Source organism: Leptonychotes weddellii, chromosome 4 (genome assembly GCF_054177405.1).
Source record: "Leptonychotes weddellii isolate Sample4059 chromosome 4, ASM5417740v2, whole genome shotgun sequence".
Classification (NCBI taxonomy): Eukaryota; Metazoa; Chordata; class Mammalia; order Carnivora; family Phocidae; genus Leptonychotes; species Leptonychotes weddellii.
This window is the reverse complement of record NC_138372.1, coordinates 97063589-97081940: the sequence shown is the minus strand read 5'-3', so window position 1 is coordinate 97081940 and position 18352 is coordinate 97063589. Positions and strand designations below refer to the sequence as shown.

At 37.4% G+C, this 18352-nt stretch overlaps 1 protein-coding gene and 1 long non-coding RNA gene across 2 annotated transcripts in view; both read right to left on the bottom strand.

Annotated features, from left to right (window-relative positions):
* LOC145720895 (uncharacterized) overlaps positions 1-3198 on the bottom strand; it is a 52053-nt gene extending 48855 nt beyond the window's left edge. The window contains exon 1 of the long non-coding RNA XR_014144159.1: positions 1771-3198. This is a non-coding gene — a long non-coding RNA (uncharacterized LOC145720895). The remainder of the gene's footprint in view (positions 1-1770) is intronic.
* Positions 1-18352, bottom strand: part of SPIDR (scaffold protein involved in DNA repair) — a 408727-nt gene that overhangs the window by 110818 nt on the left and 279557 nt on the right. Inside the window, exons 5-6 of the mRNA XM_081817117.1 lie at positions 9122-9317; positions 7109-7356 (exon numbers count right to left, since the gene is read on the bottom strand). Of these exons, the coding sequence (XP_081673243.1) occupies positions 7109-7356; positions 9122-9317 (444 nt within the window). The remainder of the gene's footprint in view (positions 1-7108; positions 7357-9121; positions 9318-18352) is intronic.

Here is an 18352-nt window from a genome sequence, read left to right as displayed (position 1 = left end):
TTCACCATCAGAAGTCTGGGATGCCTTTAAATGCTTTAGACAAAGACAAAAATATACCAGCCATAATTACCAGCACCATCCAATACTGGACCCAGCACTAGGGCAGTTTTCTGCCAAGTGTTTATTACAGAGGAACTTTTATATCTCCATTATTTAGAAGGCAGTAGTCACATTTCATATGTATGAGTTTATATAAATGTTTGTTTTCTAAAGTAAATGAGCAGCAACTCCTTGTTGATGGGGAGGGGGTGTGCAGCAAGGGGGCGGTGCAAAAGGAGAGGAGTAAAAACCACCTTCAATCAAGCTTCTCCTCCAGCCAGGCAACAGACTCAACTCTAACATGAATGCTGGTTTGTAATATGATCTTCTTCTTTGTTTATTTTAGGTTTCTATTATTGTAACAATATTATCAGTATTTTACAATTTTTAAATCTTTGCACTTGCTTTTAAAGAGCTAGTGAGCCACCTTCTATTGAGTCCTTATATGAGAAGCATAATGCTAAACACATTACGTATATAATCTCAGTTAATTTTCATCATGAACCTGGATAATGGAAAGAAATAATTCCAATTTCATAAATAAGGAAACAGAATTTGCCCCGTCTTCCTACTACTAAGTGGCAGAATCAGCATTTGAACCTAGACCATTCTGATTCCAGACCTTCTGCTTTTCCCATTAATGGTCTGCCTCTACCTCAATTTTTAAAAATTTTAATTCCAATATATTTAACAAAGAGTGTTATATTAGTTTCAGGTGTACAATATAGTGATTTAACAATTCTATATACTACTCAGTGCCTATCACAATAAGTGTACCTCAATGCAAAGAAAAATGGTACCTATACTGGAAACCATGGACAGAATGCCTTCATGAGTTTTGTTGTTCTGCTGAACATTTGACATTCTCATTCTCTTATGCATCAACAAAGCACTTGCTACCAAAACCTGTCCTTCCTCCCCACCTCCCACTCACTCTTCAAATCCCCACCAACTAGCTTCCAGTCTCACCTCTCCCCTGCACCTCCTGTTCATAAAGTTACATAGGAACTTCTCAGCAATCCATTGTACATGTTTTCAGTCCTTATTTTATTAGGCTTCTCTGCACCACCAACTTAGCTGCCACTTGCACACATGGAAAATCCTGTATCTTATGTGCCTGCCACAGTACACTGGGTTTTCCTCTTCTACCATTAGCCCTTCCTCTTTAGCCTCCTTTGCTGGTCCCATCTTCTACCTGTTTTCCAATGCTACAGGACTTTAGATCTCTATGCTAGCATTTCTTCTTTTCTTCCTGTCTACTTTTTCCCTAACGTGATCTCATCCGCCGCTCTGGTTTTAGATTTACTAGCTGTGACACAACACTCCTAGAAGGGGTGTGGAGAGGAGGAGCAGGAGAAACCACCTGGGATGAGGGCTGGGGGTATCTGCTTTTCACTGCATGCCCTCTAGTGCCTTTGGAGCTCCTCGACCAGCTATAGGCTGAAAACTGCCAAATGTTTATCTCCAACCTAAGATCCTTCTCTGAATGTGAGATCTTTATATTCAACTTTCTCATCTGACACCTCTCCTTAGATGTCTCAGGAATCTCAAACTAAACAGGCCCCAAACTGAATTCTTAAGCTTCCCTCCAAACCTGTTCTTATCCCAGTTTTTCTCACCTCAGTAATTAGCTCATCATTCCACCAAGCAATCAAACCAAGCATCATTCTTATTATTTCCTTGTACTTCCCTCTCCCCATACCCAATCCATTCTCAAGTCTTCACACACACCTAGAATGTGATCCTTCTCTCCACATCCCAGTGGTGCCACGCGAGACTCAGGAGCCGAGGCTGACTTGGGACTCCTACAGTCTGCCTCTTCCTGGTCTCTCCACTCCCACTGGGACCTGGTCCATGTGCCTCCTCCTCTTCCCAAACCATTTTCCATCTGACAACTAAAGTCATTTCCAAACAGGTAAAGTTTATTTTGGGTCAGTGGACAGCCATGGCAAACACTATAGACCATGTGTGCAGCCTATGGCTGGCCTGCCTCTCTGGGCTCTCCCACTGGCCCACACATCTTGGCCACATCAGCTTCTCCCTCCTGTCTAGGAGCTTTCAAAGGTTTGTTTTTTTAAAGATTTTATTTACTTATATGAGAGAGAGATAGAGAGAGACAGAGCACAAGTGGGGGGAAGGGCAGAAGGAGAGGGAGGAGCAGACTCCCCGCTGAGCAGGGAGCCTTACCTGGGGCTTGATCCCTGGACTCCAGAATCATGATCTGAGCCAAAGGCAGATGCCCAACCGAATGAGCCACCCAGCACCCCTCTGAACTTTCAAAGGTATTCTCTCTTCCACTGCAATTCTCTCTCATCTGCTTTTTACCTAACATCCACTTATCTTTCAGGTGCCAGCTTAAATAGTACTGCCTTACAATACCCATCCTTGAATCCTCTAAACTAAATCCTGCCCCTTCTCTATTGGTCTCTTTCCTAGTGTCCTACTTTTCTTACCAGAGCACATATCACAACTTATAGTCATAAATGTATTTGTTTTTAATTGTTTTGTGTGGGACTTCCCCACTGGACTATGCTCCAGGAGCATAAGGACAATGTCTGATTTTGTTAATCACTGAGGACCCAGAACCTAGCCTAAGACAATGGTGGATTTTTTAAAAATATTTCCTTAGTGAAAAGGAAGAAGAAATACAGAAGAAGAGACTAAAGGAAGAGTCAAAAGATGAAAAGAGAAAATAAAATATCAAGGTTTGGAGAAAGAAAAATGAGCTCTTTTCCTGAGTTCAGCTCAATGAATTTCCATACAACTATAATGCATGATAACTATTAAACTGGGAGGTTCTGTCATTCCAGCTTTTTGTCCAAACATAAGACCACTGAGCAAACTGTTTGAATTAAATGCCCTCACAAACGACTAACTCTCCCATTATCAATACTTCTGCAATGACAGGCAAGAAAGAATGTACATCTCTAAAGGATAAAATTAAATTATTTGTCCACAAGTTAAATATCTGAAGGAGAGAGGAGCAGATGTTTCAGAAAGGGAGAAAGAAAGTCAATATTTAATAGCAACCAGCATGGATGGGGAGTGAGGAAACATGATCCAGGGACTGCTCTGCCATGAGGTAGGGAGTCACCAGGGAATTCACTTTTTTCTTTGCCTCAGTTTCCTCTATTATAAATTATCTCCAAGACCAGTGCTCCCTTTCTGCTAAAAAAAAAAAAAAAAGCCTATTGCTTTATTAGTCATGCATTTATTTAACATTCATTCGATATTCAGTGATTCTAGATAAAGGTGGGTTTGGGCTCTGAACAGTCTGCCTAGATTAGTGCTTAGGGAGTGCTTTCGAGGTTGCTTTTTTGTTACTTTTGATTTTAGTGATTTATAAAACTTAAGTTTGTATTGGTTATTCTGACCTATAACACCTTGAGAAACTTTGTAGAAGTGTTTTCTTTAATAGCTTGAGTTAAAAGAAGTCATCCAGAAGAACAAGGGACAGGAGACTCTTACATGTTGTATTTCTGAAATCTAAAGTGTGTGTGTGTGTGTGTGTGTGTGTATAATCTAAAGTGTATATATATACATGTGTATGTGTGTGTGTATATATATGTATTTTAAAGGTTTATTTATTTGTTTTAGAGAGAGCATGAGCACGTGCAAGTGGGGAGAGGGGCAGAGGGAGAGAATCTTCAAGCAGACTCCCCAATGAGTGTGGAGCTGGACACAGGACTCTATCCCACAACCCATGAGATCACAACCCGAGCGGAAACCAAGAGTTGGATGCTCAACCAACTGAGCTACCCAGACACCCCTGAAATCTAAAGTGTATTTAGATAATGTTTCACAGCTCAGAAGAAATGAGCCTTTTGACTGAACCTATGTAACCCTGTTCAGGACTGGCTGGCTCCAAATGAATTTCCTTTTATTTCGAAGTTGGCAACAATCTGGCTGTCTGCCATCAGAAGATGAGGTCTTACTGATCTTAGAAAAGTGAGACTGCTAAAGCACTGGGAACAGATTGAGATAGACACCTATGGTTGAGGCACTAAGTACACTTAGATATAAGACTCACCACAGTGCTCCATGAGGAGTCATCTGGCCTCGTTTGGGCAGAAAAGAGAGAATTATTGTGGCAAAATATTTACCATATGACAGAGTCATTTCTTTTTTTGCAGGCCTTAATTTCTTAGGATATGGTAATTTCTGGCACTTTATGGAAAACACATAGTAATCAACATTGTCTTTCAGTTCACTGATAGAAGGATCTCGGGGGCATAGCCAGTTATGGCAAGAGAGCAGACCTGGAGCTGCCCTCAATGTAAGGAGTCCCTATGCCATTTCCCCCGTCTGCTGCAGTCATGCCTCTGGATAAGAATGACTCCCATGTGTTGCACAGGAGTTCACCCAAAGTTATAGGTAGAAACTGTAAGTAGAAAAGAAAGGAATCTTCCGAACTATAAACTTAAGTCTTTTAATAATGTTTTCTTTTATATACATGCTACATGTATATAAATAAAAGTCTACATTAGCAAACATGTTTCTAAATGATCCTCCAAAGCAGATATTTTAATGCTTTTGATAATATATAATATGCAAAGAATTAGTACAGTGTTAAGTATAATTTTACTTCTATATTAATTTTGTTTGTAAACTGGAACTTAATCATTATTATAGCATTATGAATCTAGAAAATATTAATAATCAGTTTTATAATAATACCTTTGTGTACCCAAAAGACATCTCAGAAGCCTTGTCCTCAAACCCAAGCTCAAATGCTATGATTTTCTGTTCAAAGGTTCATTTTCTTACACAATCCAATCAATTCTCCCCAATGACTGGGCACTTTCACTACTCTTGCTGCCCAGGATGACCTGACCCCCCAGTCAGGCTTAATCTTAATCACAGCTTGGTCCTAACTCAATTTTATCCCCTTTCTTTCAGCTCCATACTCTGTACAACCCTGACATGTTTGGGATTCTATATCTCATGATGTTATTCTTTTTGTCCACCTGTATAACTGTCAGCAAGTAAGAAACTCTCTGAGGCTCAGTTTCTTCATCTGTGAAATGGGACCAATATCTTCTAGCCTCAGCATTGTATAATCTCATGTGTGTTACAGGAAATACAGCACACACAATGCATATTTAATTACATCTGAATAACTGAATAACTGAAAATAACAAGTTATTTTCTTGTTTTTGAGGTTTATGCCTGGCCTTTTTTCAATCCACAAGTTAGCACAGTCTCATTTAATATGTCCCAGTGTATTTTTAAGGTACAAATCCAAAACATTCATAATGCCAGCCATTGGCAGCAATTCACCAGAAGTTAGCTTCCAATTCTTCTTTTTGCTTAACAAGTAAAACAAGTACCACCAAAGGAGCTAGAGGGACAGGATTCAAGGTGTCCATTGCTTGTGATTACTCATAAGGAAGCAACCTCACTGTCAGTTTCGCCTTGCTTTCTCATCATTGTGACTCAGTCCCTGCTGTCCCCAATCTCCTCTGAGTGTGTGGTCTGTGTGCTGGGCTGGAGAAGCTTTACCAAGATCATCATTGCTTAGGTTACCCAGTATTTCCTTCTCCAAAGCCTAATGCTGGATACATTCCATGAAAAACATAAAATAAAACCTATGTCTGATCTATAACTGGCTCAGATCTATTTAGGTTTACCACAGATTTATGTTAAAGACTACAAGACTGGTCTACACCTACAAGTTAAAAACCCTAAAACTGATATAATCATTTCAGACACACACATATTCCAAACAAAATAAAATTAAAATTTTTCCTATAAATCCAAAAGAAATATTCTCTAACTCTACACCTAAAGAGACTTTTTGAAATTCATAGGACTTTCAAATAAAGTGCCACCCACCTGAAGAGGATTCATAATTAACACAGAAATGTTTCTTGTCGCTTTTTTTTTTTTTAAAGACCTTATTCATCCATTTGACAGAGAGAGACACAGTGAGAGAGGGAACACAATCAAGGTGGGGTGGGAGAGGGAGAAGCAGGCTTCCCGCTGAGCAGGGAGCCCGACGCGGGGCTGGATCCCAGGATCCTGGGATCACGACCCGAGCCGAAGGCAGATGCCCAACGACTAAGCCACCCAGGTGCCCCTCTTGTCGCTCCTTCTGAATGGTATCAGAAGGCACTATAAGAATAGGATATTGTAATTACTGTTTCTTCAATATGTGTTTTAAGAGTAGATATAAAAAAAAAGGTTGATGAACTGGCATCTATACTTTTAATTTCTATTATAAGTCCATCTCACTGCTTTGAGGGCAGTTTCACATAGAAAGTCATATAACCTCAAAAGGTTATACCAAGGCTCTGACATAAATAAACTCTTCAGTCGATGACATGACTACAGCTATTTGAAAAAACACAGAAAGGGCATAAGTACAAGTAAAAGAAGATATCATTCCCATAGTTAGTATGAGCAAAGTACTTTGAATTATGGGTTTGGCTTATGTAGCTGTGCTGTCCACCAAGGTAGCCACTAGCCACATGGGGCTACTTAAAATAAAGTTAATTAAAATTAAATAAAACTTGAAATTTAGTTCCTCAGTCCCATTAGCCATATTCTGAATGCTCAGTAACCATACGTGGTCAGTGACTACCTCACTGGATAGTACAAATATACAACATTTACATCATTGCAGAAAGTTCTATTAGGTAGTGCTGAAATAGGTTAGAATAGCACTCTTTCAAAGCCATAGATTTACTAATTGCCGTTTATTTACTTAGGTTTTTAAGATACATAAACCTTGACAGATATTGCAGTGGTCATTTTCGGTATGGTAACCCTATGTCCTGGCTTTTCTAGAATACCAGTATTTCTTGTCTATATTACTTCCAATAACATGAACCACTAAAAGTAAAAGTAAATGTAACAAATTAAATTTTTAGTAGGACTTTTTATATTAAATAAACAGATCAGACTCCTTTGTCACACAACGTGTCCCAAATTTTGATGCAAGAAAAAAACAAAAAAATAAAAACTCATGTATATGGTGAATGCAGCCAAGAGGCTCTACTTTCTCCAGGAAGAGTCTCTACTTTCTCTAAGTGACCCTAGCACCCATGCCTGTGTCTTAATTACTCACCGAGCTCTAGGTGGGTCTGATCCAGGTGGCACAGCTGAACCACCTCTCTGCTGATATCTGCAGGGAAGATAGTAAACTCTCTGTACCACTACTCGGACCCCAACTCCTGACCATGTGGCAGCTCCCTGGCTTTCCACTGCATCCAGGAGAGAATCCCTCAGGGGAGCTTGGGCTGGGAAGCGCTGTTTGGCTTCCTCATGTCCGTGGGTGCAGTCTGTCCACATTGTAGTGAGACCACTACACATTACCTGGCCAAGACATGCAAAGGGAACAATTTCAGTTTAACTCATAACAGCATGGTATGTACCAAATCATGACATTATGAGGCAATCTTCTGATATAACTGCAGAACACCAAAGGAATGATGAAGATAAGACATTGCATGTGCCTCTGTGTCTGCCAGGTAACTAATGCTGTTGAGGAGGGCAAGGTGAGCAAGATAATATGTGAACCGCAGAGTGTTTCCAATCAATAGAAGCACAGATCATTTTGGGTCTTTGAAAACATGTAAAGTCCTGCTATTACAATACTTCATGGTAATCTAGAAAATTTTTCTTTTATGAGGTAAACAATCCCAACAGGACAAACTAAAAAACAAAAGAATGACTAGGGTTTCAAAATTAAGTCATTATTAAGTGCTTGTTGTGTGCAGTCTACTAGGCTAGACACTTTACAGGCTCATGTAGCCTCCCAACAACCCTTTACAATAATATTAAATATCATAATAAGATAACACTTCTAGAGGACATTCCAGGTACTTTTCTTTAAGTACTGTACTTATATAACCAACATATTTAACCTCATAACTACCCAAGTGGGTAGATTATATCATTATTACCATTTTAAAGATAAAAATATTGAAACACAGAAAAATTATGTATATTGCCCAATGTTACTCAGCAATAAGTGGTTGAGGCAGAATTTGAACCAGGATTCCTGGTTCTAAAGCCTATATTCATAACCATGATGTTATACTGCAGCTTCATTGTCACTGTTTTAAGACAAAAATGTTATCTCAAGAATTTAATATCAATGGCTATTTACAACTAAATGTTAAAGCAGTAATGCACTTTGAGTCATAAATTAAATTAATTAGAGAGCCCTCTTTTCCCCATTATCCCCTTCAGATACTTCTTTTGATAATCAAAGGGAGAGTATGCTTGTTGACACATTTACAAACAAGATGCAACTTTGTCTACTTTTTTTCTTTTTTTAATTTAAGATTTTATTTATTTATTTGTCAGAGAGAGTGAAAGAGAGAGCACAAGCAGGGGGAGCGGCAGGCAGAGGGAGAAGCAGGATCCTCGCTGAGCAAGGAGCCCAATGGACCTGAGCTGAAGGCAGACACTTAACCAACTGAGCCACCCAGGCACTCCTACTTTTCTTTTTCTTATATCCCCTCATACAGTCTGTCAGCCTTAGCATTCTGTTCAGTGCTGATTCAGCTAACTGGGTGAACCTGAGATGGTGCACATGGAGTCATAGACACTTACAGCCTGGAATGATCCCTGGAGTGCCCTTCATGCCTTCTATGAGTGAAATTTAGTGGTTCCCTAAATTTATCTTGGCCAATGATCATGACTCAGGGCCAATAAAATTTCAAAAAACAATCTACAGCATATAATTTCAAGTTTATGCAGTTCTTTTTATCCCAAGGGATATAGATACTGTGAAAAAGAAAAATATAACTTTTTAATTTGATAAGTAAAAGGCTGAAGCAAAATTCTTAGGTAATTACAAAATGAGAATAAAAAAATAAAAAATCATATATTTTGATAGATTAGGATAAAGATTAAAAAAACACAATTATATAGATAAAATACTGTGAAAAGACTACTACCAAATACTGAACCACTTCATACTTTCTTCAGGCATAACAATAATAACAAGATGTTCTAGCATATATATTTACTGAATATTTGAAGGGGAACCAAAGGTAAGCATCTTTGCTTATACCTTTCAAATCCAATATTATTACAAAGCATAAAACATCTAAAGCAAATGAAAATTTACCTGGCTTTCAGGTGATTTATATGTTAGATTCCTAAATCTAAACATCTGAGCCAAAGTGATACTTTTTCTTGGACGGGGTGGGTCCCAACAGTGTGCTTCATGTATTATTTTTGAATCTTCTTTGGCAACAACTTTCTGACAAAAATAAGTATTCAGAATAACAGGGCAACTTCCATTTGGTATAATAAGCTTTTGCCTGGAAAAGTAAAGAAATACAATAGTTTACAGTTACAGTTTATTTACAATGTTGGATTTCCCTCATGTTCTTGCTAAATCAGGAATACAAAGGGCAATGACTCACCTCTATGGACAGATAAAACCAAGTTAGGCCACTAAGTGACAGCTACAGATGAATGAATGGATAGAGAAAACGTGGTACATATATACACTGGAATATTACTCAGCCATAAAAAGAATGAGATCTTGTCATTTGTAACATGAATAGACTTAGTGTTATATTAAGTGAAATAAGTCTGACAAAGATAGGCAAATACCATATGATCTCACTTAAATATGGAATCTAAAAACAACAGAAACAAACAAACAAAAACAAAACAGTCTCATAAATACAGAAAACAAATTGGTAGTTGCCAGAGGGGCTGGGCTTGGGGTGGGGAGATGGGCAAAATGAGTGAAGGGGATTCAGAGGTACAAACCTGCAGTTATAAAATGAATAAGTCATGGGGATAAGAAGTACCACACGGGGGACATGGTCAATAACATTGTAAAACTTTGTATGATGACAGATGGTAACCTATCATGGTAAGCATTGTGTAATGCACAGAACTACCAAAGCACTATGTTGCATACCTGAAACTAATGGGATATTGTATGTCAACTATACTTCAATAAAACAAACAGACAAACAGAAGTGACACCCACCCTCACATGCTCAAGAGGGAATGCCAATGGAATTAATTTTACTTTTCCAGTGCAAGTCTGTGTCAGGAGAGGGGGAATGGAAGAAGGCCATGTCATGTCACTGCCTGGGCTTGAGCTCCCTCAGGTCTCCTACTCTGGTAGATGATTGCCTTGGAGAAATGCAGGGAGTGAGCAAAGACTATCAACAGGCTCAAGAATTGCCCAGACATTAAAATAAATGTTATTTACAAATGAAACCTTCAGACACTTTGACAGCTCTAATCTTTCAAAGAACATGACATCAAGACCCAAAGGAACTTCTACCTTCACTATCAAATAGAACACAGTCACAGAAATGCTTCACATTTAAGTTGAAAAGGAATGTGGGGACACAACAGACAAAATTCTCCTGGTCCCTTTCAGACATCTGATTTGACATCTTCAACAGTCATGCCTTAAAGGAGGTAGTGCTGCTTAACATTAAGGAAAATTTAGGACTTCTACTTCTGGGAAGGTGGGAGTAGACATACTTTTCCCTAATTTATCCTCTGAAGCACAACTAAAATGCCTAACATTACATATCAACTAAACCTAAGACACTGAGAGGTGGAAAAAAGAAGAAGGCATACCAGCCAAGCCCTGGAGACCTTGAGACCTAAGGAACAACATAGTGGTGAGTTCCTGGGTTTTCTGTTTTCTTATATCCCAGACTTCAAACTGAAGAAGATGGCAACATGATACAGCAATGGGTACAGATAAAAAAGTCTTCTACAAAAGCTTACTCTCTCCAATTAAAGGCTAAGAAAGAGACAGCCTAGTATAATACAAAACTTTCAGAAAATGACTGCTCTAATCTAGGCAAACATCACAGAAAAACCTGTGACTCACCATCATACACACCAGAAAAGGGTGAGTGGGGAGCTCAGACTTGCACTCTCATCAGGCTGTAATAAAAAGTCTCGATAGCCCAGGTGGGGTGGTGTGAGAGAAGGCAGGATGGAATGTTGGGACTTCCATCCCTGCAGGCTTATAATGAGCCTTCCCTGATCAACTCCCCACCCCGCAACACACACACACCATGACAATGGAGATCACCTGGGGGCCTGGACTTCTATCCCCCCCAACCCCCGCCCCCACCCGACATCAGTAACCAGTACTCCTGGCTACCCTCTATCCTCATACCTTCCTCCAGTCCTCTCAGTGGAAGCCATGTGAGAAGAAGCACCCCTGGCTCTCCCAGCAAGGGTGATATCAGTGGAGGCCTAGCAGGAAGCTGGAACTCACATCTACCTAGCAGTAACAAGGAGTCCTTTCCCCCTCAGCATTAATGGAGGCCAAGTGGGGAATTTGGACTTTTTCCTCCACCTGGCAGTAGCAACCCCCCTCCCCCGCCCCACTCCCTCCACTTCTCTTCTCAGAACTGTATCAGACAAAGCACTCTAAAACAGATTTAAATAAGATCCACAGTCTCATAATACCTCAAACATACAGGTTACCATCTAAAGTCACTTCTTATACTAAGAACCAGGAAAAATCTTAAATGAAAAAAGAATTAATAGATGACAATGCTGAAATGACACAGGTATTAGAATTATTTGACAAAGATTCTAAAGTAGCCATTATAAGCATGCTTCAATAGGTCATTATGAATACACAGAGACAAATGAAAAGACAGAAAGTCTCAGCAAAGAAACAGATTTTTTTAGAATGGAAATTTTGAACCGAGAAATAAAATGAAAATAAAAACTCAATGGATGGGTTCAACAGCAGAATGGAAGAAACAGAAAAAATCAGTTAACCTGAGGACAAAAACAGAAATTAAACAATATGAACAACAAAGAAAAAATAGACTTAAAACAATCTGAACAGAACCTCAAGATCTGTGTGAAGGACGAAATAAAAATAGATATATACAGGTAAATACAATAGGCTTTCCTACTCTTCTTGGGTTTTCAAAATTGTATTTAGAGTTGCAGCAACAATTATAACACTCCCTGATATAGTTCTAAACGAATATAAAAACAATATTTAAGAAAATCATAGTTGAGAACAGTAAAGGGATATAAGAGGTAAGGTTTATACACTTCATAAAAACTGGCAAAATGTTGACCCAGTAGACTGTGATAAAATTTAATCCTTAGAGCAATCAATAAAATAGCTATAAAAAGAGATATACACAAAAATATTATAAATAAATTAAAATAAAATTATAAAAAATGTTCAAGTAACCCACATGAAGCCAGGGAAAAGAAAACAGAAATGAAAAACAGAAAGAGAATGTAGAGAAGACAAAAAATAAAAAGGTAGCCCTAAGTCCTAACACATCAATAATTATATTAAGTGTAAATGGTCTAAATAAACCAAGTAAAAAACAAAGATTAGCAGAGTGGATTAAAAAAACATGATCCATCTATATGTTGTCTATAAGAAATTCACTTCAAATACAAAGATATAGGTGAAACAAAAGTAAAACGATGGGGAAAATACATCACATAAACATTAATAAAAGTATAGCAGGGGGAAGGTTATCATATGAAGTAGGCTTTAGAGCAAATAAAATTATCAGAGACCAGAGGGACATTACATAATGACTTTTACCAAATGTGCAAAGAAGAATTAACACCAATTTCATACAATCTTTTTCAGAAAATAGAAGAGGAGGAAATACTGCCCAATTCATTTTATAAAGCTAGTATTACCCTAATATGAAAACCAGAAAAAGACAGTGCCAAAAAAAAAAAAAAAGGAGAAGAAGAAAGAAAGAGAAACCACAGACCAACATACCTCAGGAATACAGATGAAAAATCCTTAATAAAATACTAGAAAATAGAATTCGGAAGTGAGTATAAGGAAGTATGCAACATGACAAAGGGGTTAATTCCAGAGATGCAAGTCTCATTTGATATTTGAAAATCACCTCCACCACATTCAAAATGAAAGAAGTCATATAGCTCATCAGTAGATGCAGAAAAACCACTTTACAGCATTCAATACTCATATAATAAAACAAAAAATCAGAAAACCAGAAATACAGAACACCCTCAAGTTGATAAAGAGCATCTACAAAAATCCTACAGGTAGCATTATAATTAATAGTGAAGGAATGAATGCTTTCCATCTAAGAAGGGAAACAAGGCAAGGATGTCCATTCTCACCACATTTTCTTTTCTTTTTTTGTTGCTAAAAAGAGGCCTATGTTCTTTCTTCACATACAGTACTTTGAATACTTTTAACAGCATTTCCCACAAAGAATGAGAGGAAATGTCAAGAAAAGAGTGAGAATTATTTACATTTTCCAAATGGAAGCAAGGAGACTCCCAAGGGCATATGAGGTCATCAGAACTCTGGGTTGCAAGCCCCATTTGGTCTTGGTTCTGCCACCAACACCATCAGGGGACACAGGAGGAGCCACAAGTGACAAGCCTGCTAACCTCAGTTCCAGCTGTGGGTCCTAAAGCAGCCCATAACCCAGATCTAGCTGGGTTTACAAACCACATATTTGATATCTAATATCACATATCTGATAAGGGATTAATATCTAAAATATACAAGAAACTCATACAACTCAATAGCAAAAAAACAACCTGATTAGGGGTGCCTAAGTGGCTCAGTTGGTTAAGCGACTGCCTTCAGCTCAGGTCGTGATCCTGGAGTCCTGGGATCAAGTCCCACATTGGGATCCCTGCTTAGCAGGGAGTTTGCTTCTCCCTCCAACCCTCCCCCCTCTCATTCTCTCTCTCTCCCTCTTTCTCTCTCTCTCCCTCTTTCTCTTTCTCTCTCTCACTCAAATAAATAAATAAAATCTTAAAAAAAAAAAAAACCTGATTAGAAAATGGGCACAAGATCTGAGTCAATGTTCCTCCAAAGAAGACATACAAATGACCAACAGGTATATGAAATGTGCTCAACATCATTAATCATCAGGGAAATGCCAATCTAAACCACAAGGAGATTTCACCTCACACATGTTAAGATGGCTATTCTCAAAAAGACAAGATATCAAGTATTGTTGAAGGTATGGAGAAAAGGAAACCCCTGTACACTTTTGGTAGGAATGCAAATTGGTACAGTCATTATAGAAAACAGTATGGAGGTTCATAAAAAAATTTACAATAGAACTACCATATGATCCAGCAATTCCACTTCTGGGTATATGTCCAAAATAAATGAAATCAGGATCTCAAAGAGATATCTGAACTTCCATGTTCATTTCAACATTAGTCACAATAGCCAAAATATGGAAACAACCTTTGTCTGTTGACAGATGAATGGATAAAGAAAAAGTAGTGTATATATGCACATGTGCATGTGCACACACACGAATAATATTCAGCCATAAAAGAGAAATCCTGTCATTTGTGAAAACATGAATGTGGAGAAACCTGGAGGACATTATGCTAAGTGAAATAAACCAGACACAGGAAGTTAAATACTTCATAATCTTGCTTATATGTGGAATCTAAAAAAATTGAACTGCTAGAAGCAGAGAGTGGAATTGTGGTTAACAGGGGCTACAGGACGGGGAAAAAAAGAGCTATTGGTCAAAAGATACAAATTTTCAGTTATTAGATGAATGCGTTCTGGAGATCTAATGAACAGCATGGTGACTATAGTTAATAATATATTATATAGTTGAACTTTGCCATGAAGTAGATCTTAAGTGTTCTCACCACACACACAAGAAAAGGTAACTAAGTGTGGTGAAAGATACATTAATTAGTTTGATTGTGGTAGTTATTTCACAACGTCTATCAATATATATCAAACCATCACCTTATACACTTTAAATATATACAATTTTTATGGCCCATACACCTTAACAAAGTTGGAAAAAAATAAAATTTATATGGAAAGGTAAAGGAATTAGAATATCTAAAACAATTTTGAAAAAGAAGAATAGAGTGGGACAAATCACTCTATCTCATATCAAGACTTAACCATATAGTTACAATAATCAGTACTGTATGGATTTGGTAGAGGAATAGACAGATCAATAAAGCAGAATAGAGAACCTATAAGTAGACGCCACATACATGCCCAACTGATTTTTCACAAAAGTGCCAAAGCAATACAATAAAGGAAGTAGACTCCGGATATTCATAGTCAGAAAAGTATGAGCTTCAAATAAAGTCTCAAACTTCATTTGAAATTTAACTCAAAATTAATCATGAACACAAATGTAAACCATAAAGCCATAAAACTTTTAGGAAAAAAAAAGGACACAGGAGAAAATCTTCAATACTTAGGCTAGACAAAGTATACTTAGACTTGAGATTAAAAAAAAAAAATTACCCATAAAAAGAAAAAGAAATTGACAACTGGACTTCATCAAAACTAAAAACTTTTGCTTTGAGAAAGACCTTGTTAAGAGGACAAAAAGAGGTGGGGGGATGGGGGAACTGGGTGATGGACATTAAGGAGGGCATGTGATGTAATGAGCACTGGGTATTATATAAGACTGATGAATCATTGACCTCTACCTCTGAAACCAATAATACATTATATGTTAATTAATTGAATTTGAATTAAAAACAAATAAATTTTTAAAAAGATAAAAAGAGAACCTACAGAGGTAAGATATTTGCAAATCACATATCCAAGAAAGGACAATAACTTAGAATATATAAAGAAATCTGAAAACTGAGTGTGAAAAAATGAACAATTAGAACATGGACAACTGTCACGAATAGACAATTCACCAAAGAGATATACAAATGGCAAATTAGTACATCAAAAGATGTTCATTGTCATTAGCCATTAAGAAAACACACATTAAAGCCACAGAGGTATATAGTACCTCTATACTATCCAAATGGTTAAAATAAAACAGTGATACCACCAAAAGCAGATGAGGATATAGAGAACTGGACTGCTCAAACATTGCTGGTGGGAATGTAAAGGTATATAGCCACTCGGAAAAATTTTGGCAATTTTGGAAAAACATTAAATATGCAATTACCATACAACCCACTGCACTCCTGGGCATTCATTGCAGAGATGCAAACTTATGTTTATACAAAAACCTATGTAGGAATGTTCATAGCAGCTGTATTCATAATAGTCTACAACTGGAAACTTAAATGTCATCACTGGATGAGAATGGTTAAGCAAACTGTTAAATCCACATCACAGAACACTATTCAGCAATAAAAAGGAAGGAACTATTGATACACACAACAACATGGATAAATCTCCAGGGAATTATGCTGAGTGAAAAACAAATAATCCCTAAAGAGATAGAGACCATATTAGCGGTTACCAGGGTTTAAGGTTCTAGTAATTTCCACATAATCAATCCAAATACAAATTTGTAAGTGAGGTTTTAAGCCTATCGGCTATAGGTATGGTAACCAGAAGTAAGAAAAAAATTATGAGAGATGGAGACAGAGTTAGACACACACACACACAAAGAGAAGAGAGGAAGGGAGGGACAGAGAGACAGATACAGAGTCAGCAAGAGGCTATAATAAGAGAGGAAGGGTGGGGCACAGTGTCTAGCACTGTCTGGGTACAAATGTAAATATGTTCCACACAACAAGATGGATGAAAGCTGTCAAAAACTTCCAGCCTTTTCTTTCAAATTAATTTTAAAAAACGAAGATAAAGTAATACTATTTTAAGAACTAAGTTAAGAAGAAAGTACTAGTAAAATTTTTATATTTAGAACCTTTCAGTTTACAGATAAACATTACCAATATTAGAACTATGTTCTGCCTAATTCAGTCTTGTTTAAGGCTGTTAAGGTTAAACTGAATTAAAAATAGCAAACCAGGGGTGCCTGGGTGGCTCAGCTGGTTGAGCCTCTGACTCTTGGTTTCAGCTCAGGTCATGATTTCGGGGTCATGAGAGTGAGCCCTTCATCGGGTTCCATGCTCAGCACGGAGTCTGCTTGAGATTCTTTCTCCCTCCCTTTCTGCTCCTCCCCCACTCACATGCATGCACTCTCTCTCTCTCAAATAAGTAAATAAGTAAAATCTTAAAAAAAAGAAAATAGCAAACCACTCCAATGAAGTGAAAGCTTAATTTAGCCTTCTTTCTATGCTACCAATAATCCCTAAAATTTTCAAAATTATTTTAATGAGTTTAACCTTCTATTTATTCTACTTAGCTCAGGTCCAAAAAAGGATATCTTCCTTACTTAATCACTTTTTCAAAAAGAAGGTCAATTTGCTGATTTCAATAGCATTAGATGTTCTTTGTCTCCTGGGTAGGACCACATGGCTAATTATGAGCAATTTATCTGCAAAAGTGGCATAATTTACAAACACATATGCAAACCCAAAAGGGGCTCATTTTTTTGATCTCTTGTTGACAAAGTGAATAAACTCAGGATAGATGCAGGATTATTGCATCAAAATGAATAAAAAGCATTAATATATTTGGCCTGCCCTCAATGCAACTACACTAGATAACTGTACAAATATACCCATGATCTCAAGCACTATATTCTTGGTGTTTTTGCTCATTTCCCTCCATTTCCTTCTTATTTATGAGCAGACTTGAAGGGCCTCTTAAAGTGTTCAAATGCCTTGCTAATCTCTATTATAAAGCTCACATTTTAATTAGCTAATAAAAATAAAGTTTAACACTCCATATTTTAATATTTGCCTATTAGAAACATAGGTCTCCTTAGCCTGGTGATGGGTATTAAAGAGGGCACGTATTGCATGGAGCACTGGGTGTTATACACAAACAATGAATCATCGAACACTACATCAAAAACTAATGTTGTAATGCATGGTGATTAACATAACAATAAAAAATTTTAAAAAAAGAAACATAGGTCTCTTTAATGCTTATAGCTCCCATATTCTAATTTTCCTTCGTATTTAATGTTCAGTTCTATATGAAAATATTCAAAACATATTCTTTTTATTTATTATTTTTTTATTTTATTATGTTATGTTAGTCACCATACAATACATCATTAGTTTTTGATGTGGTGTTCCACGATTCATTGTTTTCGTATAACACCCTGTGCCCTCCTTAATACCCACCACCGGGCTAACACATCCCCCCCACCCCCCTTCCCTCTAAAACCCTGTTTGTTTCTCAGAGTCCATAGTCTCTCATGGTTCATCTCTCCCTCTGATTCCCCCCCTTCATATTTCCCTTCCTTCTCCTAATGTCCTCCATGCTATTCCTTATGTTCCACAAATAAGTGAAACCATATAATTGACTTTCTCTGCTTGACTTATTTCACTTAGCATAATCTCTTCCAGTCCCATCCATGTTGATATCAAAACATATTCTTGATAAAAAAATTAACTTTGAAATTTTACAATTCATAGTAATCTGATAAGGAAGGTTGACCTGGCAGGAATCCCTTTTAGCAATAAAAAGATAGAACTCTTTTAATTTCAAATGGGG